The sequence below is a fragment of the Xenopus laevis genome, chromosome 9_10L, assembly GCF_017654675.1.
Source record: "Xenopus laevis strain J_2021 chromosome 9_10L, Xenopus_laevis_v10.1, whole genome shotgun sequence".
NCBI lineage: Eukaryota > Metazoa > Chordata > Amphibia > Anura > Pipidae > Xenopus > Xenopus laevis.
The window spans coordinates 72,029,086-72,055,079 of record NC_054387.1 but is presented as its reverse complement, the minus strand read 5'-3'; the positions used below and the strand labels follow the sequence as shown (position 1 = coordinate 72,055,079).

Here is a 25,994-nt window from a genome sequence, read left to right as displayed (position 1 = left end):
CCCTCGTTGTAGTACAATAATATGGCAATCTGATGCCATTCGTTTAGCGGTACCTCTATCACTTTTTTACACAGTTCTTGGCAGTTGACAACTTATGGATTAGATAAAATGATATATTTTTAGAACTGGTCTGGGAGTTACATTGCCTTGCTTATTACCGTTGTTTTCCCATAAGTAATACCAAATAATTCTGTTCAGTACTAAAAATAAATTTGTTGATGTGAACAGTGACACACTATACAGAAGCACTATACACTGGTATAGACACCAAGAATTCTAGCAATAAAGCATAATAGAAGCTCTGTTTTGCTAAAGAAAGGAGATTTGACCACTTAATCACACATCCCAATAGAAGAAAAAAAATTACGAGATTCTCAAAATGCATACAAGTTTTTTCAACCTACTCTACTTTATTAAATTTTAAATTGTTTTCATTGTTTTCCAATGTTATTTTTCGAGATAACATGTCTTGAACAACTAATAATATAGAACTGCATTTAGAACAAGTATTGTAAATAATTACATTTGCTCAGTTCAATAGATTTATGTTAATGAATTATTCACCAGTAAAATGTTCTATATCTAGCGTATGGCATAAAAAAAAGTAAGAAATTACTTAATTAGAGAATCTGCCTGTTTAATGGACTCCGTCCTTCAAAACATGTACCTAAAATATACAATAATCAGTGCAAAGTTCTATTATGTTTTTAATACTTTAAAAAAACAAGGGCGATCAGTTGCATTATTATGCCCTTCCCTATGCCTAATTATATTTCTAATTATGAAGCTGAAATAGCATGAGAGACCCGACAACAAGGTCCTTCTTAAGAATGATTTGACAGCATTATTTAACGGCATTCTAGTCGTGGCAAAATTAGAAATAAGGGAAAGTAATAATAAAACAGAAAAAGAGAAAAGAAAGAAAAAGAACAAAGCAAATTGCTTTCTTAGGAGATCAGTACCAAGGCACTTGAAAAATGTATGTGGTGGATTTTTATCTAAAAACGAATATAGCTGCTTCTTTCTGCTTCTGTCTAAGTGTTAGCTAGTGTGCTGACCTGCCTGCAGGGCAATAATCACAGCCTTCAGTCAGGACATTAAATCCATCTAAAGCCTGGTGTGCCCGTCATGGGATTGCACAGTCACAGTCCGGGGAAAATTATGATATCATGATAATGTAATAGGAAAATAGCCTTTCTGTGGAATTAAAGAGTATGACAAGCAAAAAAGTTATGAATAAAGTACTGTATCTGAAAGATCATAAGTGGGACTGAATTCTATTAAAATATCAGATAAACTAATAATCTCTATTATGATGACAAAGCCAAAGAACTATCTAAAGAGTTCGCCTTCTAAGGGGCATATATATATATATATATATATATATATATATATATATATATATATATATATATATGTATGCCATGTAACTATTGTACCATGAAGCGGGACATGTGAAAAAAATCTCTGTGGTATTAGCATTTAACTGCTATTTACTGGCTCCTTGGTTTCACATGGACAGTGCTTGTTGACAAAGTGCTACAAGAGGCACTTGAGATGGTAACAGCACAAACCTAATTTGTTATCTACCAAGGCCTTTTAGCAAATTTGTTAACATTATTAGCCATTTCACTTCACCTTCCTGTTAGTGTGAACTTCCAGCACTTACTTAGCCAGGTTTATTAAATACCTGCTGATTAAACAAGAGTCAGGACAACGGATAGGAAACCTGCAATGCAAAGCTGATCTCCGTTTGCTGTAAATAAGGCTGGGAACTAATAAATAATCACAGGCTTTTAAAAAAAAAAAAAAGAAAATCCAAATTAAATAATTTGATATTAGTACAAATCCTTTGTTTCAACAAGACGCATTGCAAATATCCTTTATGTTATGCATTAATATCTTTTAGTTAGGTGTTAATGGTTGATTATTTTCTCAAAGGTGTAAGGTCTTGAAGGGAAAAAATTATAAAAATAAATAATTAAGAACGATATGCAGATAATGAGCTGTAAGGGTGATATGGGGGACACACAATACTACAGCTTTTTCGAGATCTGATAACCAAAAACCAAAGGGTGCAGTACAGTTATAATGTGCAACGTTTACCATTCCAATTTCTTACACTATAAAGGTTTAAAAATACAAATTTTATGCATCTAGTATTTCTAGACAGTTTTTTTTTTCCAAAGGTACTCTGCAAGCCAATAAACAACCTTTTAATACTTTAATTTCATGAGCATTAAACAACGAGTGTGAAAAACAAGCTGCATGTAAACTATAGCTGCGGCGTCTGCTTCAGTGACTAGCTGAGGCAACCTGTTATAGGAGGTGTTAATTGGCAATAGGAGTACAAGTCAGAAGCTTGTTCCCTATTGTCCAAGCTCGGCAAGGCTTGGTCATTAGAGTGGAAATGAATTCTTTCCTGCTGTTTTTAACCCTAGATGAGTGGGATTTGATTTGGTAAGCCTCATTTCTTTCTCCCCCCCCCCCCCAACGCTACAACAGTCTACACTTCTCCAGAACCAAAGCATTTTGCAATTGTTGAATATTTCAACTACAGGTATTAAAAGTTTATTTTTTAAACTGAAGCTTGTATTAACAGATTTTTTTTTACAGGTAATCTTTTTGCCGCAGATTTCTTCACCAACCCAAACAATGAAAAAATGTCACAAATCATAAACGGAAATGGAACACATATGCCCGAAATCTGAACAGTATGTTACAGATTGACATCAAGTTCCCCAACCTGCCAGTAAACAATATATTTAACACATTTCAAAAAGATTTGTCAACAACATTTTCTGACTCAATGGAACCATCAGAGCCGTTCCCAAAATCTTTTTTCATTGTGTACAAACATTAACATCAGAAAAATATTGGACTTTATTACATGAATCCAAGATAAGAGATATTAAAAAAAAAAAAAACAGTTTGAACATTTATGAATCTACTGCACATATTTGCTTTGTTTTGTCTGCAATTGGATGTTGAATTTTCAAGGTTAGGGTTTCCTTCTAAATTATTAATTTTTAATTGCTTTTAAATGACAAAGTGGTACAGATAGACTACTTGGCAAGGTAAGGCAAATCATTGAGGGAAGTTTTATTTTGTTTCTTTACAATTTTGCAGCTTAAATTAGATATACACATAAAAAAAAGAAATGCATGCCAAATTTCTGTTAAATTTCAGATTTAGAGATGGCGCATTCTGAATAAACTTTATCCGCAAAAGGCAAGTACCAAACTTGCCTTTTGAAGTAAACATTTGTTTTTCTGGTGTGTTGCACTGTGAGAAGGAGGGGTACTTTAGCTCAGACTGCAATGCTTCATGCTTAGAAAATTAGAGAAATTGCCTCAAAATTAAATTGGATCTCAGATTTAAAGTCAAGTGAATCATGGTTTATATATTTATTTATTTTATATATATATATATATATATATACCCCTTTACATTCTGAAAATGAAGTGAGACCTCAAGCCATTAACACATCTTTAAAGGCACACCCTACACAACCCAGTTGGTGGCCAAACTGCCAAACTGACCAGAGAACTTGTGTTTAACCTCTACTGATTGCTAATAGTAACGGAGAACTCAAATCATATTATTACAGCTAAAAAAAAAAAATAACCTTTTTCCCCCTTTTTGTGTGCAATCAGGCCTAATTTTGTAAACACCTAATTAATGATCATTTTAATTTGCTGCATGCTTTTTCAGTCAAACAAGGCAAACAATAAAGAAATCACTGGAGAAAAAAAAAAAAGGTGTGACATATTTTTTAAGAACTAGCTAATGACCTTAATGATGTCATAAGTGGCTCTCCTGTGAGTGCAGATTCACAGGTCAATGGATAACGAGGACAAATACATTTCATATTTTTTCCATCAAAAGGATCGTACATACTTGCAAAGCCAATTACCGACTCTTCATACTGAAACTTTTATATTAAAGTAGAATTGCTGGGATGAAGTGGTTATTTTCAGTTCTTTGCATTTAAATAGAGCTCCTTTCCCTAGTTGTTTTAATGCCTATATGGTCAGTAAAACAATATCTGAATATATATATATATATATATATATATATATATATATATATATATATATATATATATATATATCTGAATATATATATATATATATATATATATATATATATATATATATATATATATATATATATATATAACAGGGCCAATATTTTGATTTAAAGTAAGCAGTGGTAGGGTAACCATTTGTGGGTGGGATTAATGTATCTATATATGTGCACTTTTTTTAACCAACCATTTGGGTCTTGACAAAGGTCTAAGATGGAGACCGAAACGTTGACCTGACTATGTTTTAAGTATTTAAATAAAAGCGAGTTTTAACTTTTTAAAAAAAATCCCGGTGTGCATCCATTTACTCACATCATTATATATATATATATATATATATATATATATATATATATATATATATATATATATATATATATATATATATATATATATATATATATATATATATATATATATATATATATATATATATATATAAAAAACAAAGTCCGCACTCTCAGGTCTTAAAAATTGAAAAGGTTAGTTATTGAAAAGAACGGACCTTTCGACTAGCACTCTAGCCTTTATCAAAGTGAAAAACATTTACTGCTGTGTGTCTAAGACACTAGACACTAAACGGCGGGAAAGTGCATGGAGTGATATCATAAATGATAATTAGACCAAAGTAAGCCATGCATATAATTATCTACAAATTAACCCAAACAAATCCACCAAAAAGAAAAAAATCGAAATAAATATCATGTTGCATCACTAAAATATCTTATAACAAAGATATACTTTTAAAACCATAAATATTCCAATTCAAAAAAACATTGTATCTCCATATAAACAATATGCTCTCACTACTTTGTGTTAAAATGCTCATTCGCAAATGGTACACACAAGGGAATCGCTGACATATTCTACATGTTACACATTATGTCTCCATAATTATTATAAATTAACAGAGTAATCCTAGAAAAGTGAGTTTTATCAGAAAGGTCTATATAAATACACTAGTAAACCCTCAAAGTAATGCTGCTCTGAGTCCTCTTTCAAAAGAAAAACTGCTTCTATTGTGTATACACGGACTTCTGTATCAGACTTCCTGTTTTCATCTTAAACCTCCAGGGCTAGGTCTTGAGCATGCTCAGTTTGCTCCTCTCTCCCTGTCCCTTTTCCACCCTCCCTCATGTAATCTGAGTGCAGAGCTATGAATGAGCAGGGAGAGACTCAGGCAGGAAGTGATGTCACACCAAGCCAATATGGCAGTTGCTATCCTAAACAAACAGAGGACACTTCAAGAGCTGTTTACTCAAGTATGGTAAAGCATTCTGCAGAATAAATAGTGTTATAGCTTGCATTATTGTGGCTAATCTATTGGCAATAGTCTGCTTCGGTAGCTTTCCTTCTCCTTTAAGGAAAAGAGTACTGCAGTCTGCATTGGCTCACAACAGATCAGTTAGTCTGTACTGGGGAGAAATACTGCTGTGTGTGTGTGTGTGTGTGTGTGTGTGTGTGTGTGTGTCAAGGCAAGGGGGCGTTACCATCATATATCATTAAAGGAGGGAGAATCGGCTGCAGCAGTTGCTATGGACTAGTGGTAGCAACTCCCTACCTTGTCAAAATGCCAGGACAGAAAATACTAAACACTAATGTGAATTTTTAGTCTCACATATCAATACTTAAAGTAAACACTAAATTAGTTACACAGAGATAGAAAAAGTGTGTAAAAAATAAAATAAATCTTGACAGAGCAAGGCAGGCAACACATTTATATAATACAGTATGATGTAATCGAATGTGTCACGTTTTGATTTACTGTAGATATACTTGACAATAGGTCTTGGACTTCTACACACATGCACTCAAAATACAGCATGTTGTTAAGCTTCAGGTGTAAATTTGCCAAGGTTTGATAAATATGAAAAAAAAAACCACAACATAAGGAAGGCATCTTTCAAACAATATATCTAAATATCTGTGAATGCACAGCCTGTAAGAGCTGTTTATGTTTTTTTGTCATCTACAAAAGATGCAGAGTAAACATACAGTAAAATCAACTTGGAGTTGGCACACTATATTTCAACTGTAGGACTAAAGTACCACTTTATTCAAGGAAAGCTATGCAGTCCAATTTTAAAATGTAATTTGTATGGCAAAATATTCACTGATGCCCTATTGTTCCATTTTAATTTTGGTTCCTTGTTCCTATAATTTGAAAGTGCCAGTTTCTTTTAGCAGAACACTGCTGGGAGTGTACCCCGATACACACTGCAAAGAAAATGTTCACATTTCTGCAAGAAATGTGTTGATGAAATTGGATAGATCAGATTCATGATGAAAGATCAAACAACAGGTTTAAACCCGTGGGAGGAAAAATTGGACTGGAATATGAACGGAGCAAACCTCACTAATATATTTGAGTAGAACACTACGTGTACAAATACACAGCTTGTAATTAAAGCTTTTGTTGAGGAAAATGTTGTGAAACATGCATGGTACAACTTTTTCTTTTGTCTGCCCACATCAATTACATATAGATTGGTTAAATTTGACAGGAACATTGAATTTGGTAGACAGGGGTATAACAAAGGTGAAACAAATAAAAAATAGGGTTGCATCCCAATCTACAGAATACAAAGGCTTAAAGGATAACTCCAAACTTAAAAAAGAACAAACATACCATAGGTTCAGAAGACCTATAAAAGCAGTGATCCATGCCTTAAAACTTATCATTACCTTCTTCTGATCTTATTAGATCATATTATGTTAGTGCCAGTGACACCACATATGCCAATTGTGCTCTGGGCTGCTGTTGAGAAGTTCAACCTTGACAGGTTATACATGTCTCATACATGCACTATCATTAGAGCCACTACTGGTGTGTGGTTGCCTTTGTATTTTCTGAAGAATGCCATCCTACCAGCAGTACATTTTAATACAAATATGGCTCATTTTTAAATAACCAGGATTAAACAAGGCTGCAACTTTGTTATGGGTCACCATTAGTCAACAATAACAACCAAGCACCAGGTTGTATTGACTGATCACTTGTTTAAAAGCAAACATCTTATTGGTTGCTATTGGTTATTACACTGGGCAAATGTTAATCAAGATACAATCCTTTCACTTGTTTGTCCAGGAGATAGATAGCAGCAACTTGAGGGCTACAGACTAGACATTATTACTGCCTATTTAGGAAAAAATAAAACTCTATAAATGCACTTTGCACCATTCAACACAGTAATGACAGTGGGTGCTTTATTGGCAAGTTGTTCTCTGCTCAACTTTATTTTAAACGTGACAAGTCTCGGTGACGAGCAGATGAGAGACTGAGTTCCTGCAACTGCCAGGTCTTACAGGTCTCCGTATATATTATGACTGTGTTCTCAAAAGCTGTAGCAAACAGTTTCTAATAATCAGCCCCAATGCTGGGAATTCATCTTCCAAGTGCTAAGATTTGAATGCCATTCATAATGCCCTGATCTGGAACAATCCCAATTATCCCATCTGATAAAATACATTCACAGATGGAATAAATTGATGGCTAATTGGCAACTACATTAGCGAAACATAATAATGGCCAATACGATGCATGTTTACTACTGTTCAAAACCAAAAAGCAAGGCATTTGTGAAGGCCGGGAAATATTTTAATATAAAATGAGAATGAAAAAAATAAAATAAAATGCATCATGTATAGAATATCTGTGCCCATAAAATTAGAGAAAATGGAAGAAATAAGAAAAACATTCAGGGGATATTTTGGACTTAATTGTATATATAGGGACAAAATCAGTTAATAAATAGAAAATTGAAAATGCTCACAAAAGCAATTACTGGATAAAGCAATAAATGTGTGTGCCCTCTAGTGGGCAGATCATGAAAGAGAAGGACATCACAAACTTAGGAGACTCATTAATACACTCTTCACAAAAGCCCAAACAGCTTTATGATATACTCTACTTTCTTACTCTTTATTCGGAACCATGTTTCGTATGCAATGCACTATAAATTACATATTTATGTAGTAGTGTTGCGCGGCTCAACAATTTTCCAGTGGGTTATGGGCAGGTAGCGGCCAAAATTTGTCACTGCGTTACCCCACCTGCAATGACAGCTCCTTCCGATTCCCCGCTGCATACGATAGCCATCTCTTAACTATATACTCGCGCCTGCCCCTCCCCTCAAGTGATGTCAAAGGGGAGGGGTTCAGCTGTGGGTATATAAGTGAAGATGGCATGCCAGTATGAGTGACTTTACGTGTTGGTAGCAGTCTGATAAGGGTCAGACATGGGTTCAATTCTTGTTGTTGAAGTTTATGAAGGGAATGAATAGTCATAAAAATTTATAGATTTAACCAATTCAAGCTATGGAAAATGGTTCCATAGAAATTAAAAGCTGTTTTTGAATACTTCAAGTACACTGATAGTGGTCAGTAAAAATATTTCTATTATACAAATACTTCTTTGCCATATCCTCAATAATTTGGTGGTAAATTGCTTGCACAAAACTTAAAATTTTCTTAAATTTGCAACAGAATCAATTGTATAGAGTCCATATGTTGACCTTTGACACATTTTCTCATTTCTCGTTATGACATCATTAAATATGCGCATCAAGAACCTCTAATGGAAGTCAGATTTCACATGCAAGGTGAGAAAACATCCCAAAGCAGTTGTTTTACTGGAGCATTACAGACAAAGGTCAAATACAAAGGGACGCACCAAACTCAGAATTCCAGGACTTTGGGCAGGGTCCAAACTTCAGCTCTAGGCAACCAAATGCAACAATTGTTTGATTACACAAGTGATCTTTATTCTAATCATTCTAAAGTATATTCACAAATTTGATTTCGTTCAATATTTGGCCAAATATGTGGAGTTTTTTTATATTCAGCTGAAGCCAAAAATAATGGATTAAGTGCATCCCTACATTTCTTAAAAGTGGCATCAGATTCAAATTTACCATCAGGAGACACAATATTTCCTTAGGTTAATGGCACACAGGATGTTTCTGCAACAAAAAAAACTGTGACATACAATACAATTCTATTCTGTCCGTCCCTCACTGCTTGTAATGTTATTGGAAAGCAACCTGGCTGATGCACATTAAGCAGTGACAGCTGAACTTCCACACAAAAAAGCCTGTCGCTGCTCCGAGTGGTCAGTCAGGTGTTTTCACCATTGCTGTTTACCAAAGGGCAACTCATTCTAAGAAAGCTGCAGTAGACAAGGGCCAGATAAGATAGGGGAACACTGCAACCTGCTACTCATGGGCTTATGTACCACCTGCAAACTACAGACAGTGCAAGGTTATAAAGCCCCCAGGTCATTCTATGTATATGATTGTGTGCAATCCAAGTGGCAAAAAGCTGAGCGCAGGTGCAACGCACACAAGAGATCCCTGTACTTTATGGCCAGGTAACGGAAGTTAAGTACAGGGATCTCTTGTGTTTAAGCACACAGCGACTTATTAGTAAGGTAGGTGCAAATGGGGAAGGTGGTGTTGTTCATAACATAGCACAGCATTATGTGCAAGCTATTTAAAATACCAATTTTTGACCTACGTTTGGTAAACTAGCCTCTGATCCCCATGTTCTGTTGCTGTACTGCCTACAATGAGGACTGTTCAACATCAAATCAAAAGTTATTTAAGCATCTATTATGCTTACTCAAGCCTCTATAAACATATTGCTATGGAAACATGAATTTGCCTTATCAATTTGCCATTTTGTTAACTATACTACCAATATATGTCTATATCTATGGATCCAAACTAAATGACATGTAACTGGATTTCACTTATGCAACTTCCTAATACATATAGCCAATATAAATTAATGGATTATCTATGTCATTTGGGCTACTGCAGAATGACAAGAGTAGGGCCTGTAGTGGACAACTTTGCTACCAATTGTATAGATAAACATGTATCTATCTTAACTTATCAAAAGCACAGATATCTTAATTCTTCCCCCCCAACCAGAAGGCAGTTCAGAACTAGGAAAGAGCCCTTAAAGGGGTGGTTCACCTTTGAGATAATCTTTAGTATGATGTAGAGAGTGATATTCGGAGACAATTTGCAATCGGTTTTCATTTTTTATTATTTAAGGTTTTTGAGTTATTTAGCGGTTTATTCGGCAGTTCTTCAATTTGCAATCTGGTTGCTAGGGTGCAAATTCCCCTAGCAACCATGCATTGATTTGAATAAGAGACTGGAATATGAATAGGAGAGGGGTTGAATAGAAAGACGTGGAATACCAAGTAGCAATAACAAATATATTTGTAGCCATACAGAGCATTTGCTTTTTAGAAGGGGTCAGCGACACCCATTTGAAAGCTGCAAAGAGTCAGAAGAAAAAGGCAAATAACTATAAAACTATAATAAAAAAAATATATAATGAAAACCAATTGAAAAGTCACTTAGAATTGGCCATTCTATAACATACTTAAAGTTATTTGAAAGGTGAACCACCCCTTTAAAGGAGCACAGCACTCAAGCCCGGCATTAAATAATGACCCCAAAAATATTATACACTTCTGTAGGCTGGCCTAAAGCTCTATAATATGATATTGTTAGGATTAGATACATTGTGCACACAACAGAAAAAAAACAGAATAAAAATGTGACTAACCTGGCCAAGTCCAGGCATCCCTCCTCCAAGTCTTAAAAGTCGATCCATATTCCTAAGTGAAAAAAGAGACAGAAAACTGATCTGATTAGTTGTTTTTTTGTATAATATTCACCTTCAGTCACTCAGTATGCCAAAAATATTGGTGGTAATTGCAACACAACAACAGTCTTCCTGTTAATTAACGCCACATTTTAATTCAAGAAGCTGTCTTCTATGCTAATTAACACACATCATTTGCTTCTTTAGGGTTTGGTTACCCTAACCCACAAAGCCAAATACTTTATTTTTATTTTAACAAAGTATTTGTTAAGTATGTCCCTAAACTGTTCTTAGGGCACAATGATTTATTTCTTTTGACTAGTTTGATGTTTTAAAAACATCAAAGAGGAAAAAGCTTCCACATTAGTATATCGTTCACTAATGAAAGAAGAGCTTGTCAATTAGTTTATAACATAATTTAATCAATAGTATGCAATAATGCAATGTAATAATAGGTACTAGTTTGGGTTGTATATTTGTTAACGTGTTCTCCATTTGTTAGTTTAATGTTGTTGTTGAATCAAAGTAGGGAAATTATTTGGCTTAGTCCTTTGTGTTCAGCTGAACCAAATCTGGACCCAGAAATCACATGATTCTGTACAAGTGAAGGCAACAACAGACATTTTTCCGCCTTAAATTTAAATATACAAATGAGTGTGGATTTGGTTCAGTAATCTAACTGTAACCGGAAGACAACACAGCTATTCATTGGTTGATGTAACCTCACATTTATACAGTACCTCATGCAAACCAGAGGGCAGACTTCAAGGACAAGGAAAGTTAAACTAAACAATTAGGCTAGAAATATTGTACATTATGTTTTGAGCTTCTATACCAGCCCAAGGCAACCACAGCCCTTTAGCAGTGAAGATCTGTGTCTCCAAAGATGCCCCATTAGCTCCCCTTCTTCTTTTCTGCTGATTCACTGCACATGCTCCATGGTGCTGTCAGTTACTCAAAATATACAGTACATATAGAATATAAATGTCACAATATAAGGCTGATTAGTAATATGGATAATTACTACATGGCAGCAGGGAAATCAGTGCAATTAGCATTAGAATTTAATATTCAGCCCTGTAGCATCATCTTATATTACAGGCCAATCTCATTTTCTGCTTGATAATTTGCGATGACCCCTAGGCTTAGCTTCTCAACAGCTGCTCAGAGCCGACTGAGCATGTGCGCTTCGCAGACACTTTCCAAGATGGTGACCCCTGTGACAATTTTGAAGTCCTGGATCATTGCTGCTATTGAGATGCTGAAACTTTAGGTTGGTGCAATACGTTCAGTATATAAAACATGGCATTTTAGCCCTATTCGTTTTTAGGGTTTAGTTCTCCTTTAAAGGAGAACTGATGGTTATGACTAATCTCTTGGCAGTTGGGCTAGAAGATATATTAGAGCTAAAACATTCAAAATAACTGTGTCTGGCATACATCCTTTATTTGGTTATTTAGAAAGAGTGATCTCCAATACATCTTCTAGGAAAAGGGAGCCCCCCAACTGATGTATCATGGCTAAACTGTTGGATTGACAGAACACATCCTACAAGTCAGATGAAGTGACATGGGTCAAAATACAATGGGACTGATACACAAATCTACATGGAGGATTTGCCATCTGAAGCAAGAAGAAGATCGAAAGAGCATGCTGCATCTTCATCAGAGGCGATAAAATCTGATGGTATCGTAAAGACTAGGGAGTTATTCAAATGTAATTAGAGTTTTTTTTAAAAAAAAAATTTAATTTGAGATTTATTATACTTTTGCCCGTTGAGAATTTGAATTCATCTATTCGCCACCTAAAACCTGCCAAATTGCTGTTTGAGTCAATGGGAGAGGTTCAGGGATCAATTTGAAGACATTGAAGTTTTTCAGAGAAAAAACCTCGAATCGAGTTTTTTTAAATCCAAATCGAATATGATTAGAAGTTTTAAAATTTCGGAGTTTTAAAAATTCGAATAAATAAATTTTGATTGGTCAAATTTCAAATTTTTTGGGAGTTTAAGGGAGTTTTTAAGAACCTTTTTACCATTGATAAATGTGCCTCTCAGATGTAGATGCATGAACAAAACACAACGTTCCACTCTGATAGGGAGATTCTGTAGACCGGAGTAAGCAGAAAACTGCACTGGCCTGGGAGACCTCTCAGTGAGCATCACATAGTGATCCTATTATTCCATTTTAGCACAGGGTGCATGGACAGTGAAAAGTTGAACTGGGGACATGGGCATTAAAGAAAGAAGAGAATGGCTCTTTGGCGCTGGCTAAGACAACCATTAGCCAGTACAGTTTTCTGCTAACAGGAGCATTGGGCCTGGGGGATCCGGGGAAGTGATTATAATCACTTAGGCTGGAACTTGAGTACGGACCGTATGGCCCCTCAATCACAAAAACTATAGGCTAATAAAAGCAGCATAAACAGACTTTCTGGATTCCTTGTTTACAAAAAGCACAAAAACTGTTCAGTTAGTAAGTTTTGGGAAATAAAAAAAAACATCTGAAGGAATTCATCTGTAAGAAACAACTGTAGGCTCAAATATACATTTTGTGATTCTGATTACTATAAATAACACATATGCTGCTTAATTAAGGAAAAAAATAGCACTTGCATGGAAGCCATCCAATAGAACTGTCTACCACTACACTGGTAGAATGCAACATTGTCTGACATTCCAAATGACAACAGGCAGCATTAACCTGTCAGAATATCAAAGTGATGAGAGATGAAACGATAGTTTAGTTCTTACTGGCAGCACAAAACACTGGTTTGATGCAATTTCTGATTCTACAGATTCAAAATCACTTTAAACATCACCCAGAATAACATACCTTTCTCCCTCCATTTAATAGTATTTATTTGTTTTCTGATACAAGCAGCTTAAAAGGGTTGTTTGACCTTTAAATTATCTTTTTGTAAGATGTAGAGAGTGATATTTTAAGACAATTTACAATTGTGTTTTTATTTGTGATTTTTTTTTAGTTATTTAGATTTCTATTCTGCAGCTCTCCAGTTTGCAATTTCAGCAACCTGGTTGCTGTGGTTCAGCCAATTCCCTAAATGCATTGATTTGCATAAGATACTTGAATATTAATAGAAGAGGGCCAAATAGAAAGAGGAGTAATAAAAATTAGCAATAACAATACATTTGTAGCCTTACAGAGCATTAGTTTTGTAGATGGGGTCATTGACCAACTGGAAAGAGTCAGAAGAAGAAGGCAAATAATTCAAATACTATACAAATTAAAAAAATGAAGGCCAATTGAAAAGTTGCTTTGAATCAGCCATTTTATATGACATACTAACTTAAAGGTGAACCACCCATTTAACTGCAGCTCTTTTAACTACTTCCTTATTTAGCATGAAGCTCCGCCCCCTCATCTCTCTAATTCTCTCTCTGACTATGAAGAACTGACAGAGCTACTGGGCACGCTCACGGCATCTGCTCCAATGGAAATCAGGCATGCACAGTAGGCACCTTTTTTGAGGTCTTCCTAGTTAGAGAGAGAAGAAGAGTTTAGGGGGTGGAGCTTCACACTAGACAAAAAAGTAGCTAAGAGCTGCAGTTCAGTTGCTTGCATCAGAGAAACAAAATAAAACTAAATGGTGGGAGAAAGGTATTGTATCAATACCTCATAGTCTAGTGGGGTGGAGGGGAAAAACGGTAATGCTCCATTTATAATTACTTCAAGTTACAATCCCTGAACACAATGTAGCCTAAAAAAACAAAAACAAACCATAAACAACCTCCCCAAAACAACAAAAAATGAATGCATACAATAGAATCCTGCAGCGGGTTGGTTACCCCGCAAAAAAAGCGGGTACCCTACGGAATGAGGGTAGGATTTTCAGGTGCGGGTAATAAATGTTGTGAGTCTCCTCTAAATTTCTTATCTAATGTTATATTGTCTATATTTTAGTCCTTTAAAATTTTTACAAAACTTGTTTTCCCGCCCACTTTTGATGATGTCACTTCCAGTTTGCAGCAACATCACTTCCTGTTTGGTCTGCGGGTCTCGGATAAGGCAGTTGCGTGTCTGGGTTGGGTAGTGGATCAAAGTGGTTTAATATGCTGGTTGCAGTTTGGGTCGCGGGTCTTAGAAATTGGTTCCGTGCAGGACTCTAGCATACAGCCCAGTCACCCATCTAGCCTGATAAGACATTCAGATCACTGTCCATGCTAAAACCACATACTAGCCATACTAGTCAATAAAGATGAATATCCATGTTAGATTGAAATGTAATTGGTCTTAAATAAGTCTTCAGTTGGAGTTTAGCAATGTTCCAGCTCACACAAGTTCAGATGTTGGTACGAGTTGGTCTACCTGCCAAAGATCTGTCTGGCTAAAAGCAAAGGTTTACCATAACAAACATTGTTTGTGAATAGTAAAACAGAAATAATGCTATTTTTGTAACATGTTTCTGACAAGACATTAAAAAAATACTTTTGTTATTCCCCACATTTCCCTGTAGTAGCTCAGAAAACCTGATTGCTGACACCTATACTGTTAATATTTGGTATATTAGTTGCTAGAATTTCTCTGTAGTTGCAGTTTTAGCCTGAATTAAGCGCCAAGACTTAAAGTTTTAGCAGCATCTAATATATCAAATTGTAACAGTTGCACTGTAATGAACCTTATTAGAGCAACGAATGTATCAAATTGTTCAAAAGTGTTGAGAGTCATCGAACAGGCTTATGGGAAATATGAAAGATAGGAAATGAAAGGGGTGATTTACCTTAACATTAACTTTTAGTATGTTATTGAATGGCCAATTCTATGCAAATTTTCAGTTGGTCATCAATGTATTTTTTTTAGTTAAGTTTTTCAATTTGCCTTATTCTTCTGTCTCTTTCCAGCTTTCAAATGGGGTCACTGCATATCAAATCAATGCATGGTTGCTACGGACCCAGTAACCAGATTGCTGAAAATTTGCAATAGAAAATAAATAACTCCAAAATCACAAATAAAAAACAATTGCAAATTGTCTCAGAATATCACTCTCTACATCATTATAAAAGTGAATTTCCAAGTAGTGACAGGTCCATAATCAATAACAAGCCAAAAAAAAAAACTGTAGTTTAGCACATGGTCATAAGTTCCATCATACAAAGGGTAAAAACTTGAACTGCACCAAAAGCATGTTTTTCCCCAGATTAAGGCAAATACATAATCTTCCACAAAGGATTCGCAGAGGCAAAGAAGGCTTTAATTTAGTGCAAACCCTGAGCCAAACGGGGGATTTGGCCTATCCCTAGTAGGAAACACTTTTCTTAGCTGCTTGTCATAACAGCTTATTACTTGTGGCCTACATCTGGGGGAAATTGGTCGGCCTGACCTCGCCTGAGCCATGTATCTATCATGCAAGCCAAAAAATAGTGAACCGCTCACCCAGACATCAAAAGCAGTATGATAAAAGTCCTTTTTAAATTAAACATGAAACCCAAATTCTTTTTTTTTTAATTAAATCATACCTCAGCTGTCAATCATATATCGCCTATCCCGTCTCTATGCCTGAAGCATAGAGGCGGGGCAAGCAATTACTTTCACTTTCCATTCTGCATTTCCTAGATGTCACTGCTCTCCTCATATTGCCCCTCCCTCCTCAGCATCTAATTGAGTAGCCAGTGTGAAGGCATGGGCATCAGGTCCCCCATTCGGGTGCATAAACAAGATTTTGGGGTGATACAAAGCTTACTTTCATAACAGTGTCCACAAAATGGCACCTGCCTGCTTGCTGTGTTTGTGAATTCCAACACTGAAGGATACAATAATTTATATAGTGTATTTTTTTTTAACAAACAATAGAAAAAAAATGTGAAATTATTTCTGAGGGTGACAGATCCCCTTGAACCACTTGGATTTAAAACAAATGTACTTTTTTGCACTTAACAGTTGTGCATATATCCTGGGTCCTTGCAGTTTAGGACGCTCTGATTCTAGCTCTTGCATCCTTTCTTTTTAAAAGAAAAACAAACAAACTATTTTCCCTAATTCAAAACACCAACGAAACAAACTATTTGAAATATTAGTTGTGTTTTTTGAGTTATTTAACCGTTTGCTTACCACCTCTCCAGTCTAAAATTTCAGAAGCTATCTGGTTGCTAGGGTCCAGTTTACACTAGTAACCAAGCACTGGTTTGACTGAAAGACTACAATATAATTAGGAGAGGGACTGCACAGAAAGAGAAGTCATTCCATTTAACAATAAAATACACAAAATCTGGCCCTGTATCCAGCCTCCGTGAGATCCTGGGGACAGCAGACCTATATATATTTGAGTGCACTGTCTTTGAACATATGCACATGCTGCTTTTTTGTACTATCCACTCACTGCATTTCAGATACACATGTGTAGAGGTAATATTTTAAGCAAAATTGAAGTAACACAAAAAGGAAAAAACAATTTCACCCAAGAAGTTAACAGAAAAAAGGTATGGCTATAAAAATGTAAATGGCCACAGACAGGCCCCTCATGCACCAGTCAATTCCAATAACTGTGACGAAGGTTGGCAGATGGATACTGACAGTTGCAGGTCAGCAGTGGCAAGGTCCTTGATGAAACGCAGGCCTGGACTGGCAATCTGTGGGTTCTGGCAAATGCCAGAGGGGCTGCTATAGGTTCCCATAGAAAGTCAGTATTTAGAGGGCTGTTTGGGCCTCTATGTGGGCTGATTGGGTCTCTGTGTACCTGAATGCCCGGGCCTATTTTAATTCTCAGTCCGGACCTGTTTAAACGTAAAGGGGAAGTTCACCTTTCAATTGACTTTTATTATGTATTAGATGGAACTATCCTCAGCAACTTTTCAACTGGTGTTATTTATGGAGCACAGCTTTTATACTATTCTTCCTGCATCTGAAAATGCGATTTGTTGCGGTTAACCCCAGTAAACAAAAATGACATTGCCTGTGAAGGTTCCACTTTACTGTTGTACACATTTGGTAATTACTTGTGTTTCTGTTCAGGCCCTCTACTACACACTTTCCATTCTGACCTCCTAACTACTTCACGGTTGCTAGGGTGGTTAGGCCCTGGCAAAGAGATAACATCTGAAAATTCCAAGTCAGAAGGATTCAGAGACTAATTATTCAAAATGCAAAATAAGTACAAGAAGACAAACAGCTTTAGAATATTACTGTCTGTCCACAATTAGAAGTGAAAGCTCGTGTAAATTCAAACAAGAAGCTCTGTAATGTTGTGGGCCCAGTGTAAACGCCATGACTTGACAATGCTTGCCGGCATGAGTTTGCAGGTCTCACCGAGCCAACACCTAGGCTTTTCTTAATGGTCAGCCAATAAAAAAAACTAGAACATGTACATACAGCCCAATAATTCCGCAGACCCGAATAACTACTTACACAAAGCCGGTATTATAAAGCAAATTGTCTCCTGTCTTACAGGAAATCCCGAGCCAGAAGTCTCGTTACGCGAGACTGTGACGTCACACTCACGAGCGCAGTGACACATCACGTAGTCGCCTTTACAAGCGGGAAGGCGTTCTTTAGTCAGAGTTACACAAATACCCAAGTAGAAATGACCAATAGGTCCCTGTGGACCCCTTTCGATATCTCTCTTTCTTCTGCTCGCAGCTCCTACTTGTGTGAATTAAAACCGGTTATTTTTTCTGTTTGCCGACATTCCTTGCTGCCCTCAGATCCTTTTCCAATTTGACCAAATTATTATGATTAATATTTTGTGGCGGTTACACGTTTTCTTGTAACCAAGGGACAGGTTTTTCACACAATGAACCTAGTTTTAGGCTGCCTTTTTACAGAGGCGTCAAGGGGTCCAGTATTTTTGGGCAAACGGGGCAGCCTTCAGGTACAAAAAGGATAATTTAGGAGATGACTATGGGTTAAGTTGATCCAAAGCAATCTTTGTTTCTTTGTTTATGCCACAGTGTGCAGGTTCCCTATCATTTCCGCAGTATAAATTCCAGGGGGCAGATTTAATAATTCGCTAGCGTTGCCACCGCTGGGACATCGGCAATTCACTAACAGGCGAAAATGTCGATTCGCTAGCAAACGAGACTGTCACTAGAGCAGTTTCAGACGCTATCGCCAGGGTATTTTTGCTCTGGCGAACGGGCGCTACTCCGCAAATTCATTAAAGTGCGGATTTTACTAAATGTGACCTCTTTGGCCAAAGTTGACTTCGCCACCTCAGACCAGGCGTAGTGCTAAAAAGAAGCCAGATCTTCCTCAATCTTCTGTCACTTACATCATATTTTGTGTGCTGAAAATGCATTAAAGTTAAAAAAAAACGCTGGCGACTTTTCCTGTTTTTAAGCGGGATTGGCTGCAAAAGTCCTAACTTGGGGTTTTTTGGGGTAACCGTTTTTTTTCTACACATCTTATAACATATGGAACATTCATTTACAGTGGGCTTGTGTAGGGCATTATATTAACTCTCTTGTCTTTATTAAAGTGGACCTGTCACCAAGACACAAAAATCTATATAATAAAAGTATTTTTCAAATAAAACATGAATTCTATTTTTTATTAAAGCAGTCATAGCTTTTGTAATCTAAATTAAACATCTCAGCTGTCAATCAAATATTGTCTGCCCCTCCTCTATGCCCTGGGCATAGAGGCGGGGCAGACAATTACTTTCACTTTCCATTCAGCACTTCCTAGAAATCGCTGCTCTCCCCACATTCCCCAGGTTCTATTCACCATTTAATTGTGTATGGGGATGGACATCAGGTCCCCCATTCTGGTGAACAAACAAGATTCTGAGCTGATGCAAGGCTTGTCTTAATAACAGTGTCCACAAAATGGCTCCTGCCTATTGCTGTAATTATGAATTCCCAGACTGGAGGAAACAAGATTCAAATAATTTATATAGTGCAATTAAAGTTCATTTTGCTTGACTGGTGTGATAAAATAGGATTATGAATAATTTTTCTGGGTGATGGGTCCCCTTTAAGGTTCCCTAGACATGTGTAATAAAAAGTGGTAAATTCAAGCATTTGTACCAACATTTATAATAAAGACCTCTACACAACTTTAAATTTCCCGCCTTATGCAAATTGACCTACGCGCAAGATCACTAGGGAATTTTCGGTAGGCACAAATTAACGCTAGTGCATCTTCGCTATGAAATGCTCGCACAGCCAAAGTAACGCTAGCGAAAAGTCTCCAGCGTTCGACGCCCGGGACACAACTTTGCATTTTAGTGAAATAGCGTATTCGTAGTGCATTTGCGCCTTGTGAAGTGGTGCGAGGGGTGCGAAGCTGACGCTGATGAAAATTAGTCTGTTAGAGAATCTATCCCCAGGTATTGTTGGTGCTGGAAGGGGCTTCCCCTGTTTCATGTTTTCCCATAAACAGACTAAAGGGCAGATTCGAGTTGTGTTTTCGACTAAAAATTTATTTTTGAGTCAATCGTTTTTTCGGGTTGAATAAAATAAAAACTACAATTTTTCGAGATTTATTATACCCCAACCCTGGAAATAGCTAGAATACAAAAAAGAACCTGTTGAGGTCATGTAGAAGTCAATGGCAGAGGTCCCTAGAACTATTTGAAGATGCTAATATTCTTCATGATGTACAAGGTTTTTTCAGTGGGTTTCGCCCAAAAACTCCATAAATTTGAGTGATTTTTTGAGACAATTTGCAATATTTTCATTTTTATTTTCTGTGTGTTTTTTTTGTGTTATTTAGCTTTTAATTCAGCAGCTCTCCAGTTTGCAGTTTCAGCAATCTGGTTGCTAGGTGCAATTTACCCTAGCAACTATGCACTGATTTGAAAAAGAGACTGGACTATGAATAGAAAATGGTCTAAATAGAAAGATAAGTAAAGTAAGCAAAGTAAAGTAGCAATAACAATATATGTCTAGCCTTACAGAGCATTTGTATTTTAGATGGGGTCAGTGACTCCCTTTTGAAAGCTGGAAAGGGTCAGAAGAAGAAGGCAAAAACTATAAAAAAAAAAAAGAACAAAATTAAAGGCCAAATGAAAAGTTGCTTAGAATTAGCAATTCGGTAACATACTATGTTAACATAAAGGTGAACCACCCCTCTATGCTTATTTCCTCATTATGTTTTTTTTTATTCTTCTCCTTTCCATTTGGTTTTGCCATTTTGTCTTCCATTCTCCACTCTATAATTTTGCCATTTTTTGTTCCTTGTCCTTTTTCCCCATCTGCATTTAGCTACAATTCAATTTATCTAAAGTGGGGCACTTACTCATAGGCCCAGGAGTAAGTGCCCACTTTAGGCACGAAATGCATTAGGCTTATGCATGTCCTAATAAAGCTTTTTTAATTTTATAAATATTTCGGCTACTGCTTTACTATTGGATGATGTCTTCCCATGTTTGAATTTTCTATATATTGAAAAACTGATCAGCCAACCTTTGGACTGGGGGTTACCTGGGTAAGAGACCACCTTATAAATTACACAATTATTATTTTTTCCTTTTCTTTTTGACTTTTAAGAACGGAGCCACACACCATTGTCTATGCGGCTAATTCAATTTATCTCCCACTTTCTGCCCATGGTTGTAGTTAGTGCGTACTCAGTAAAAGTCCAGCTAGGATGAATGTATTACCCCATGTGCAAGTGTTTTATGGACAGTACTCTACTTACTCTGCACTATATGGCTACTATTCCTCTCTCTGACTTGTGTAACTAAGTAGAACTAAAACTTTTGTTGTCTGTGCTACTCAGGGGGCAGATTCAACTTGGCACCTTGTGGTAGAGATGCATCTAAGTTTTGAGCTCATGGAAATGACTGTGCCTCCCATGGTAGAAATGCAACATCCCCAGATGCAGCTAAGCTTCACACTCGTACACACCCACACACATTATCACTCCTGCCAAATTGTGGAGCGCGTATAAAAAATGTTAAGCACTCACACATCTCAGACTCCTACATACTCCTGCCACTTCCATAAAAACAGTACTAGAGAAGATGCCAAAGGTTCCCAATTTCACAAGTGTCTGCAGTTAGTGACTTCAGTGCATTGCCTGTTACTGTTTGCACTGTTTTGTGCCATGTGGATTTCAGACCAAATGTTTAAACCTGCAGTTTTTGGCTGGGGTGGCGCAATCCTTCCATTAGCTGAAGTCAGTCTCGGACTGGCCCAATGAGATACCAGGAAAACTCCCGGTGGGCCCAGGTGTCAGTGGGCCCTTGTGCTGCTAAAGAGTTGGTCTATTTCATGGCCATTTCCTATTTCTTTGAGAACAAAGATACCAAATAGATGGAATAATAGATTATAGTATGTAAAGAATAGAGACTAGGAGAATAGAGGTTGAGTGAGGAGAATAATAATAATAGTACTGAGAGTGGGCCCCTGGTCTATGGTTCTTTGGTGGGCCCCTGGTCTAATGTTTTTGAGTGGGCCCCTGGTGTCCCAGTCCACTGGCTGAAGTACTGTTTATATTTGTACTCCGAATCTATTGCTCATCATGACCATGGGGAATTTATCTCTCTGCATTTAAAGGGGACCCGTCACCCAAATAAAAACATTCCAAATCCTATTTTATCACATTAGTCAAGCAAAATGAACTTTAATTACACTATATAAATCATTTGAATCTTGTTTCCTTCAGTCTGGGGATTCATAATTATAACAAGCAGGAAGCAGCCATTTTGTGGACAGTTTTATTAAGGCAAGTCTTGCATCATCTCAGAATCTTGTTTGTGCACCAGAATGGGGGACCTGATGTCCATTTCCTTGCCCTGGCTACACAATTAAATGGTAAAGAGAATGGGGAAATGTGTGGAGAGCAGTGACATTTAGGAAGTGTTGAATGGAAAGTGAAAGTAATTGTCTGCCCCGCCTCTATGCCACTGGCATAGAGGAGGGGCAGACAATATTTGATTGACAGCTGAGATTTTTAAATGAGCTTACAACAGCTATGAATGCTTTAATAAAAAATAGAAATTGGATTTCATGTTTAATTTGAAAAGGACTTTTACTATACAGATTTTTGTGCCTGGATGACAGGTCCACTTTAAGTGGCTCATTATTGGTACTGAAGGTGACTTAAGGTCACTTTTTTGTGGTGCATGCCTAATAACACTATGGGTCAAATTTACTAAAGGGCAAAGTGGCTAACGCTGGCGAATTTTCGGTCTGGCGAAAGAACGTTAATACACAAATTCACTACGTTTTTGATTTTACTGACCGTTACCTCTATCACCAGACTTGCCTTCGCCACCTCAGACCAGGAAAAGTGCAATAGAGTAGATAGGAGTTCCTCAAAAAAAAGTTGAACATTTTTATAAGTCCCAAAAAACTTTTTTCCTATTTAAAGGGTGATAAACTGAAAAAGATTGTAATTTTTTTTGTTGGGGTACCCTTCTTCCCCCCCCCCACATTTGATAACATATGGCACCTAAACTATACTGTGGGCTCATGTGTAGGGCAATATAACACCTCTATATAATTTTATTAAGGTTCCCTGGCCTTGTGTAGTGTAATGTATAAGCACTGCGTATCTTGACAGCGCTATATAAATAAATGATGATGATAATAAATGATGATGATGATGTATGTGCTGCAGTTCAGTACCCTGTGCACAGCTTTGGATCTTCGTGAATTAGCGTTGTCCAGGCGAATTTACACCTGGCGAAGTCCCAGCCCCTTTGTCTGCCTGCCATATTGTACAATCATTCTAATGAATCTTTGTTTTCTATGATATTAATGGTATATCTGGGTCAAGGCAGTGGGTCTAGCAGTAACAGTGCCTTGTCCCTCCTCTTGCCAAAACTTAATTGAGCAGCATGCTCTTGTGACCCAAACCAGCCTTACCCACGTAAATATGTACAGTAAATACCAAAGTTTAACAGTAAGTGGCTCCTGCATTGATACAGTTGACAGACATTCTTATTTCTTACAAGAAAGAGTGATATCACCCTTGTATAATATTACTGTTGCAAATTACAATTGTGATATCTCAGCTCTATGATTAATATGTTGTAAGTATATTTATATAGCTCCACTATTATAAGCGGCTAATGTGCCTCCATAATAGGGATGTAATTCTTGCTAGCCTTTGTACACATACATACACAATATATATATAATAAAATATATAAATATATATATTTTTTCAAATTAACCTTGCAATAGGTGTGATATTCTGAGTTATATAGCATTTAATTAACACCACTTATCCTCTGTCAGATAATATGATAACCTGCTGGTTTTCTTTGTACTACCAGTACAAATACCGATTGTGCTTGATTAACTGCCCATGACCTCTTGTCAATCATGTGAATATTAGACTTGAATTGGCTACATAAAATAAGCTGTAAAATCTTTTTACTTTAAAGTAAAACTCGAATAGAGTAAACAGTGTGTAAAGAATTGTGCTAAAGACCTATGCCCTAAAACAGATGTTTTTTTTTCTGTTTGCATTCTATACCATTCCTTAAAAGCAAATGCAGTATTAATTCTATGGCTATTATTACTGTATGACTATGGCTATTATCCTGTAGGTGAAACTAAGCACTTTCATTATGTACTACAGGTATGGGACCGTTATCCAGAATGCTCGGGACCTGGGGTCTTCTGGATAACGAATCTTTCTGTAATTTGGATCTTCCTACCTTAAGTCTACTAGAACATCATGTAAACATTACATAAACCCAATAGGCTGGTTTTAACACCGATAAGGACTAATTATATCTTAGTTGGGATCAACTACAAGGTACTGTTTTATTATTACACAGAAAAAGGAAATAATTTTTTACAATTTGGATTATTTGGATAAAATGGAGTCTATGGGAGATGGTCATTCCGTTATTCTGAGCTTTCCGGATAATGGGTTTCCGGATAATGGATCCCATACCTGTACTAATTGCAGTCTGGGCCGGCCATAAATACATCCAAGTCCAAGTACTTTATTGATATTCAACATAGAATACAATTTCTGTATTACAAAATATATTAATTTTTTGTTGTTAGTTTGTCTGAAGTTTATCAAACAATCTAGCATGTAGAAACATTGTTAACATATATTCAACAGGATCTATAATTCTCATTAACAAAAAGAGTCAGGTCTGTTGTAATAGAGGCATATCAAGGAATAAGTCAGGGGGTTGTGTTATGCAATCTGATGAGTTTTCAAACAGCTGGAGGATAAAAAAAAAATGACACCTACTGGTGTACCAGTATTGAGTGATGCAAAGTCTTGGAGTCTTGAACTTCACTGGGAGCAATGTTGTGCTGCACAGAACACAAATCTACAGGAACAAAGATAATCTCACACCGAGCTACTGGTGTAAAATTAGTTAAGGCTCTGTGTTGTGGTCAGAGTATAATTACCTGGGGAATTACCAACAACTCTGGGAATTAGGGCCTATTTATATGTTCTATCTAAATTCTAGCAGTTCCCTAACAAACTGGGTTCTCAAGGCTATAAACTGTAGCCTTGGGCTAACAGCTTAATTTGCTTCCAACGCCACCAATATTGTATTCTCCAGTTGGGCTCAGAGCTCAGTTTAAAAGGCATTAAACTACTTACATTTTTCTATATTGCCTTTTTATATTTACACAAGAATGTTGCCAATTTGTAAAATATTATTTGAATTTACTTTTTAGTATAGAGCCAGACTTGTAAGAATGCCACAAAGAGATTTATCTGGGTGCTACCAGGCTAGTTAAATGTTGAAAACATTGTGCTCATATATATGTATTGTACACTTATACATATACACAGATTGTGTTATGGAATGTTTATAAGTCATTTTATTTGAGAGAGATTGTCATAACAAATGTGGCCTAGGGCAGAAGGTCATTCCGGTCATATGAACCTTGCTTAATAAAATATAATACCTATGATTTTACACATACTTTTTATTTTTTGTCATGAGTGTTGTCTAGGGTACATATTATAGCTTGGCTTTGGCAGTACAGTGAGGGTGAAACCTATTCATTTGAATATATATTGATCTACGTAAATTGTTAAAATTGAAAAGCATGCTGACATAGTAATTATTTTTTATTTATTTATTTTTTTAATTTTCTTACTTAAAGGGGACTTGTTTCCCAAAGAAAGAATTCCAAATCCTTTTCTAGTTGAGCACAATAAAATGTTTACCATATAAAAATGATTTACCAAATTAACCCCCACGGCGCTCCTGGAGATGAGGTTAGTAGGGATCACTGTTTGTTTCAATAATATTCACTTCCCCGCTCTACAGCTTTTGGTAATGGAGTACCCGCTCCAAATAAATAGAAATCTGTAGTTAAAAATAAAAGCGCAAAGAGACAAGGGATCTTTTCTAAGTGCAGTATTTAGTTGTAGTTCAACATATCCCC

At 36.4% G+C, this 25,994-nt stretch overlaps 1 protein-coding gene across 3 annotated transcripts in view; it reads right to left on the bottom strand.

The window, feature by feature from the left end:
* Positions 1-18,112, bottom strand: part of psmd14.L (proteasome 26S subunit, non-ATPase 14 L homeolog) — a 52,825-nt gene extending 34,713 nt beyond the window's left edge. Inside the window, 2 exon segments of one of the 3 annotated variants that reach the window (NM_001092389.1) lie at positions 10,673-10,724; positions 18,073-18,112. In NM_001092389.1, the coding sequence (NP_001085858.1) occupies positions 10,673-10,720 (48 nt within the window). In that variant the 5' untranslated portion in view covers positions 10,721-10,724; positions 18,073-18,112. 3 annotated transcript variants of the gene reach the window in all.
* Between the last annotated feature and the right edge of the window lie 7,882 nt (positions 18,113-25,994).